The sequence below is a fragment of the Mus pahari genome, chromosome 8, assembly GCF_900095145.1.
Source record: "Mus pahari chromosome 8, PAHARI_EIJ_v1.1, whole genome shotgun sequence".
Lineage (NCBI taxonomy): Eukaryota > Metazoa > Chordata > Mammalia > Rodentia > Muridae > Mus > Mus pahari.
The window spans coordinates 17143101-17151539 of NC_034597.1; the positions used below are offsets into that span (position 1 = coordinate 17143101).

The 8439-nt window shown below is 52.7% G+C and overlaps 1 protein-coding gene across 7 annotated transcripts in view; it reads left to right on the forward strand.

Moving 5' to 3' along the window:
- Zmiz1 (zinc finger MIZ-type containing 1) overlaps window positions 1-8116 on the forward strand; it is a 206707-nt gene extending 198591 nt beyond the window's left edge. For 6 of the 7 annotated variants that reach the window (XM_021202856.2, XM_021202857.2, XM_029541332.1 and 3 more), the window contains exons 23-24: window positions 2815-3069; window positions 4485-8116. In XM_021202856.2, the coding sequence (XP_021058515.1) occupies window positions 2815-3069; window positions 4485-4592 (363 nt within the window). In that variant the 3' untranslated portion in view covers window positions 4593-8116. The remainder of the gene's footprint in view (window positions 1-2814; window positions 3070-4484) is intronic. The other variant, XM_029541335.1, reaches the window with a different exon arrangement.
- The last annotated feature ends 323 nt before the right edge of the window (window positions 8117-8439 follow it).

Below are 8439 nucleotides of genomic sequence, written 5' to 3' on the forward strand. Positions count from 1 at the left end.
AATTAGAATCAGGGTCTCAGACGGGGAGAGGCTGACAGGGATGGACTAAACCTGTCAACTTGGCTGTTTTATTGAGGGCATTGGAGTCTCTTAAGAAAGCTCCAGGCTGCCCCCTGCATCCACATGTGCCCACCTTGAGCTCCGCCTGTGCTCTTCCACGGACGCCTGTGGTTCCAGCCTCCTGAAATTAGCTCCCATGCCCAGGCACTCAGTCTCTGGGGATCTGAATCCTCGCCAGGGTCTCACCATGACCACCTGTAAAAAGGAGGTCCCAAGACATCTGGCCTCCCTGAAGGCTTGTCTGCCCTCCTTGTCTCCCACTTATTAGCATGTCCCACAAGACTGGGGACATCTCTGTGGAGTAAGATGCCCAGAACTAACCACAAGCCGTCCCTTCCTGTGGCTCAGGAAACAGTGACAAGAGACCTGGCCATCCTCTTGAGCCCTCCTGTGTTTGAATGCTCAACTGCTTTGCTCTGTGTAGCATAGCAAGTGCCCCTTGGGTTGGGATAAATAGGCACATCGGGCCTTGTGCTCACAAAGCACACAGTCTTAAGGAGCAGAGATGGAAGAGGAGCAGTGGGGGTTGGGACACTGAGATCCATGTCAGTCTCTCACCTCAGAGGGAAGGGGCACAGATAAGAAGACCAGCCAGAAAAGGTCCAGAGTTTCCTTAGTGCCTAGTAGTGGGCTTGGAGGACCTATGACAGAAGCCTTACAGGAGGCTTCTCATCTTCTCTCACATCCCTGATTTCCCACCAAGAATGAGTACAGCGCCTGGCGACACAGCTCCCTTGGGTAGGGGGCTTCTGCAGAACGACCTAAGCAAGCAGGACAAGGTACACACGTGTGATCTCAAAACTCAGAGATAATGGAAGGAGTGTCCACACTTCAGAGTCATGCCCTGGCTACATAGCAAGTTTAAGGTCAGCCCTTGCGATACTCGAGAACCTGCCTCAAAGAAAACATGACAGGAAGAGAAAGAAAAGCTCCTCTAAGCTCTCCAGGAGCTCAGCCTAACACAGCTGATGTCACCGACATCACCCCCCACACGCTGTATTCCCCAAGTCCTCATACCCACCAATCCCTGAAAGACGCCACATAGAGAAGGCCATATGTTCTTGTACCAGTCAAGCTATTTGCTTCCTGGTTCATCTTCTACCTGAATCAAGGTCAGAGCTCCCCCAGAATCCCACCAAGGCATGCCTGCTTTCTCAGCTTTCATCCCGCTGAGAGCAACCAGGCCTAGCAACGCATTTGTATCACATGGGGAGACAACCCCAGGTCTGTTCTTGGTGTATCTACCTTGTATCTAGAAGCAGCTGGCCCTAGCTGAACAGATGAGTGGAGGGTGTTTGTGTAGTCCAGGATTCTCTAGAAAGTTCTAGCCAACCACTGGTTTGCCCAAGAGTCCTCCTCACACTAGGCAGCAGATTGATTCGCACAACAGTAGTGCTCCGAGCTCTGAGACACTCTTGTTGAGGTCGAGGGGAAAAGCTATATCACAGGATCCGAGATTTCTGCCCTAAGCTGAGCTGGTCGTGGGAGTGTGGAGTCCCTCCCTGTTTCCTCAGGGTGGGTGTCATGGGCCATCTGCTGCTGTGAGCTAAGTGGGAACCCTCAGCTGGCCTCTTACCACTATGTGGCCTTGTCTTCCAGCCGCTCTATATCATGCCACATGAGGGTCACCTGGGGACCCGGACTGGAAGAACACTGTAATACTGGTGTCACCCTGGAGCCCTGGACCCTGCAAAGAAAGGGCACACCAGGACTTTTGGTAGAGACCAGATCACAGCAGACTTGGGGAACAGCCTTTAGCAAAAATGGAAAGAGGAACTGGGGTCTGGGATCGCTACTCGCCAACCCGGCATGGAAGAACCCAGGAATGGAGATGGGGCAGGGATGGAAATCATCTGAGACCAAGGAAGCATTCTGTCACCAAAATGATAGATTCTTGGCAGTATGTAAGAGGGCGCTGGTGGCCCTGTTCAAATGTATAGAGCAGGCTGACGCCTTTGCTGGAGATGTACAGAGCTACTTCAGACCTCCTGCTTTGAAGGGTCTGCCGAGATCAGCGTCCACCAGGCACATACTTACATAAGATCCCCTTCCACCCACTGACTCACAACAGCACGGAGCTAGTTAAAAGGATGGAATTCCCTAGCTAACCTTTAGAGTTGTCCCTCCGCGTTCCTCGCCACCCCTACCATGAAGCCCATTGCTAATCAAGGAGAAGGCAGTACCCTGAAATGCCCCTGGCCAGCCAGGTTCTCGCCCTGGTCTGCCATTTGGACAGCAGATGAGTTTCATCCAGGAGGGAAGCAGGCAATGCACCTGTCTCCTCTTTACCGCCAGCCAGGGGAGCTGCACGCCTGCCCGTGCTGTGTCCACGCCTGCTCTGCACCGCCCTGGCCCTCCGGGGAGGGCCCCGCACCACGCTGCCAGCAGCTACCGCTTCCCAGAAACACGTCCATTTGCTTGTCCATTCTGGCCTCGCTGTTGTTCGTTGTGACAGTGTGGGGGTGGGAGGCTCTCTGGCCTGTGCCTGGCTCGAGGCCCTTCCTAGGCATTGTGCCAGCCTGTGTGAAGGCCTTCTCCACTTGTCCCTTCCTGGTTGTTGGTTTCTGGAGAGGACGGATTTGTTTGTTTTTTCTACCCCGCCCCTCAATGGCGGATCATTGTTCTCTGTGAGGGGTGCCCTCGTTTGGGGGTCCGTTACTTCCTGGTTTGTTTGGTTTTCATTTTCTCCAGGCATCCCGTCGTTGTGCCTCGTCACCTCACCTCTCTTTTCTCCTGCTCTCTCCCCCTCCACAGATGCCCCACGCTGGCAGTTCTGACCAGCCCCATCCCTCCATACAACAAGGTTTGCACGTACCACACCCCAGCAGCCAGGCAGGGCCTCCATTACATCACAGTGGGGCTCCTCCTCCTTCCCAGCCTCCCCGGCAGCCACCACAGGCCGCTCCCGGCAACCATCCACACAGCGACCTGACCTTTAACCCCTCCTCAGCCTTAGAGGGTCAGGCCGGAGCACAGGGAGCATCCGACATGCCGGAACCTTCACTGGATGTAAGTTGGGGTCACCACACACCTTGGTCTGGGGCCAGGCTCGGCACTGTGACCTTCCCAAAAGAAGGGGGGGTACTTAAGGGCTCAAGGCCCCGGGTGGAAAGGTGGGTGGGTGGCGGATGGGCCCCAGCCAGTCTCCCCTGACTCTAGCACTAGGAAGCCCCATATGGGGGTGTGTCATGCAAGCCCCACCCCTACCCATCAGCCCCTTGGCCCGATAGCCCTGTTCCTCAGTCCTACCCACCTTCTACGTAAACCCTTGACGAATCCCTCCGGCCAGAGCCTTGGAGATAGTGCAAGAGGGTCCTTGCCCTTCTTCCCATCCCCTCCCTCACACCCCCATGTCAAGCTTGCTATTTCTGTATCTACCTTCTGGCCTGGGCAGGGGAAGAGCTAAGAATGACACCCCACCATCGTCTTGCTGGTCTTGTCTGCTTGCGGTTTCCCTGTCCGTGTGTCTCCATTCCCTGCTTCCGCTTGCTCCATTGCTCACTCCAAGAAGTCTCCATGTGGGATGACAGAAGATGGTGGGGGGAGGACATGACTCGAGGGAGACAGGGTCAAACTAGGCAGCTGAGACTCAAGGATCTCCCATTCCAAGACCTCAGTAGTGTAGAAGGCGGGGTGGTGGGCATCACAGAAAGATTGGGACTGGACACTTTCCCCTCCTACCCCCGTCAGGAGCTGGAAGCTGTAGCCAGCCCCCATCCTTAGGTACTGAACTCCTGCCCCTGCTAGCCACACCCACCACGGTGGCATCAGAGAGCTCTTGGCAGGGAAAACTGCGGTACTGTCTTCAGTTTGCAGATGTCTTGGTTTCTCACCCAACTCTCCTCCCTTAGCCGGACTGAGGGATGCTTCTAGATTCAGGAGCTCCTCTGCTCCTGTGTGGCATACATACTCCAAGGGCGTCACATGGGGAGTGGGGACAGTGGAGCACAGAAACAGGACAGTATGGCCAGCCACTAATTCACTAAGATTGCAGGAGAGTAGTCTCGGGCACCGTGGGGACCACCTGGTCTTCCCATGGCCTGCCTTGTGTTCATGGATGAAGCCAGGTGGCTTATACCAGCAGGCTGTGTGACCCAAAGATGCTCTTGGCAGGGTCTGAGAGGACAGAGGAGCAATCAAAAGGAATCCAGCCCTTGATCTGCCACGGGGCTGACATTGAGAGGAGGGATCAGCCCAGTGGGTCTCCCCGACCTTGGCATTTGTTGAGTGTGGGTATGCCTGCCCCCAGCTGAGATGCAGTGGTCTTGGGGACAGCCGGCAGGCCCATACTTGACACTGTTAGTTTTCTGTCTTTGAGGTAGAACTCCAGGAGGCAAGCGGAAGGGAGTGAGAAGGCCAGAGAGAGCCCTCCTCACTCCTCTGGACCACCCTCAGGCACCTCAACGAGGCTTCTTCTTTTCTAGCTACTGCCGGAACTCACAAACCCAGATGAGCTCCTCTCCTACCTGGACCCCCCCGACCTTCCAAGCAATAGCAACGATGACCTCCTGTCTCTCTTTGAGAACAACTGAAGGCCACTCTCCACTGGGGCCATCCCTCCCCACTCTGCCTCCTACCCCATCTGTCCCACATCCTTTTCCTCCCAGGAGCCCATGCTCAGGCCTCCCACACCAGGACCTCAGGCTGAGAGCCGAGCAGAGCACACTAGGCAGGGAAAGCCATGTGGGTCTCCAGTCCTGTTTGCCGGAATGCTCCAGGATCTGTGCCTAGAGCAAGCCTGAAGACGGCCCCTGGAAGACAAACCCAAGCTGAGGGGATCCAGGCCCAGCAAGAGACATGCCAATGGCGACTGTAGGCCCCTCCATGTGTGCTGACTCCAGACGACCGACCTTCCAGTGTCCCAAAGTTCTTCCATGTTTTTAAACTTTATCCCTGCCTCTTGGCCCAGAGCCTCCTTCAGATGACTGGAACCTGAGAGAAGCCCGTGCTCCGGCCAGGGTAGTAGACAAGCCTTGGAGGAGTGGTAACAGTTTGCAGCAGTGAGGAAGGACACACACACACACACACACACACACACACACACACACACACACACACCACAGAAAAGCACAACCCTCTGGGGGTGGGGGGGAGAACATCCCTCAGGGCCTGGGGCCATGGCTTTGGCCTCTGACTTCTAAGCCAAGATACCCTGTAAACACTCTCTCAGCAGAACAAGGACAAAGTGCCATGTCTGAGAGAGCATGCCACACCTTGTAGGGACTGGCAGGAAACAGGTCAGGGCCTTCCCCTGAGCCAAGACAATGCAGAGGAGGGCTCCTTAACTAAGACCAGGGCCATGCCTTGTGGGGAGCAGAGAGCATGTGCACAAGTGTGCACCACACCAAAGGTGGCCCTCGGTTAGAGGCCAGGGGACGATGCCAGCCAGAGCCCCACAGAAGTAGCCAGAGCCTTGCAGCTTTGCCCTAAGCCACTCCCTGCTTTTAAATGACCGCAGCGAGGAGCTCTGAAGTCACGGAAGGAAAGGACATTGCCTCTGGACAGCAAGCAAGCCATTTCCCCCGTGTTCCTTCCTCCTACCCGTACGTCCTTCTCCAAGACTGTTCCATAGGACCCACTTCCTCTGGGTTCTCCTTTCCCCAGACAGCTGTAGGGGCACATGGTAGGGAAGCAGCGTGGGCCCCCGGGGAAAGGACTCCACAGCAGAGCCTCCATGGATCTCCAAGTCTCTCAGTCTGGCCCGGCAGGTTCTCTGCTCAAGGCTGCCTGTCTCCAGCCCAGACCTTTGCTGGGTGCACCAGAGCATCTCAGCAGGCAGGCATTGTGGCATTTGTGTAGCTGCCTGTCACTCCCTGTATTTCCCTCCACCCAGAGCTCGCTCCACACTCCTGCTCACCCAGCAAGTGCAGCCTCTGGCCCTCCTCTGCTTTTTCACTCCATCCAGCTTAGAGTCCCCCTGCTGGCTTGTCCCTCGCCTGCTTTATGCCAGGCTGGTCTGTGTCCCCCTGAGCCTCATGGCCTACGGTGATGCCAGGTTGTCCGCTCACATGAATCCCATCTGTAAATTCTTTGCTCCCTTCTCCAATGCTGCCACCCAAGGCCCCCTCCTGCCTCCTGTCCACTGCCAGCGTCCTCATTTGTCATCGGTCATTAGCCTCCCTCTGTGCTCCCTGGCACTCTTAATATAGATTGAACCAGAAAGGTGACCCCTAACTGTTGACTTATTGTCACCCTAAAAAAAAAAAAAGGCACAAGGAAAGCTGCCACCTCCCCTTCCTTTGTCCTGTTAAGGTTTTTTCAAGCAGTGTGTTCAGTATGCAAATCAATTATTTTAAGAATCGCTTTTGTAAATATCTTTGTGAATATTTTAGTATTGTCTTTGATAATATTCAACATTTTCATGACCTGGTTATAGCCTTTGCTGGTGTTTTTAAAATATCTTGACTCAGTGACAAAACCCGAGTCCTTTTTTAAAAAAACAAAAACAAACAACAAAAACAAACAAAAAACCAACCAGGGCTATTTGTACAGATGAGAGAGGACCAGAAGAGGTGGCCGTGCTCAAGTTGAGAGACCAGGCAAGCCACTGTTGAGAACCACTCTCAGTCAGCTGGTAGGGACAGCATTACACCAGTTACCCAGTGTCTGTCCTGGCACAGGGCCGTGCTCTGTCAGACTGTATGGATTGTTCAGCTTCAGACTGACAAATGCCTTTCTCACAAGTTCCTGCTTCTTGCCGTGATACTGTGCCCCAGAACAGCCTGGGGTCCCTGCTAGTTCCTGTCAAGGCATGCCCAGGTTCTCCACAGCTTTCCAGTGCAAAAGGCCTAGACACTCCCTGTAGCCCAGGCTCTCTGGTCATCTCTCGGTTCACACCTGAGGCTGATTTCCTAGGGCTCCCTCCCAGGCAAGTGCCCCACCAGCAAGTTCACCACAGAGCCTGAAGCCCACACTCCGGAAATGTCTCCTTCCAGAGAAATGTCAGAGCTGATCCAGGGTTTGAGAGTGAGCTGCAAAGACATCTGGGGCTGGAGCCATGCCTTGGTAGTGACAGACGCAGACATCCATAAACAGGCAGGCCTAGGCTCTGGAAAGATCCTCAGTCCTTTCTGACAACTCGGAGCCATAGTAACCTCAGAAATGAGGTCTCAGCAAGCCACTTTACCACAACGTGCAACCCACCCATAGGCACGGACCAGCCGCCACTCAGCTACATGGCTGGGCTGGGAGAGCATGCGCAGATGGGAAAGGCCCCCCCCCCCGCACAGGCGATCACCCTCATCTTCTTGGTTTGAAGCTTTATTCATGTCCTGTAGCCTTTATTCGTATCCTGTAGCCATTTTATTTTTTAAAAGATTCCTAATACTTTCTCCCTAACGGAAGCCCTAAACCCCAGAGAGCTACAGGTCTGCTCCCCATGGGCCCTCGGGCCTGACCAATCCAGACGAGGCAGTGAGCAGCAGCGACTCAAGGGACGTGTGTACATATGTAAATGAGAAATAGACATGTCAACAAGATACATTCATTTCTCCCGGAATGTGTATTGTTTTTATTTTACAAAACAGAAAAAAAACAACAAAAGGCTTGGAACTCCTTCATTCTACGTGGAATACTAGATCCCGTTTGTTAGCCTTCGTGACTCCGTCCTTGTCTCCTGTAATATACTGACCCTGTGTGCAGAGGCGTTTTTTGTTCCCTTTTGTTTTTATTTTTACCTACATGTACTATTTACCTTCTGTGTCCTGGCCCTGCCACCTGTGTATTTTTAGGGTGCTATGGAAACAATGAAGAGAAACGGGGATTTCAGAAGAAAATTGTAACCAAATTCATATACTTTGTATAAGTTTTTGATATCATGATCACAGGTGATTCACACGTACACACATCCACACCCACATGTGCAGCCTGAAGTGACATCCACAGAACCCGCCCTTGTCTTTGTACATCGTATGTACACTGCAATCATTTCATACTTTTGACTGGTCAGAAAAAAAAAAAAACTAATTGTGATTTCTAGTCTTGCAAAGCTGTATGCAGTTAGATGATGTGACCTCTAATATTTATCTAATAAATATGTATTCAGATGAAACCTGTATATTAGGTGTTCATGTGGTTATTTTGTATTTAAAGATCAAATTATTTGATTATTGCTAGACATTTCTATACTCTGTTGTAACACTGAGGTATCTCATTTGCTCATGTTAATTTTTTTCTAAATAAATGGACAAAAAACGAAGGTTCTGGTGAGTTAGCTGTTTTATGGGTGTTAAGGATTGGTCTGAGGGAACAACGGCTTTTGGTTTTTTTTTTTTGTTTTAAGATTTATGTTTACAGCATTCTGCCTGCACATATGCCTTAAGGCCAGAAGAGGGCGCAAGATCCCATTACAGATGTTTGTGAGCCACCATGTGGTTGCTG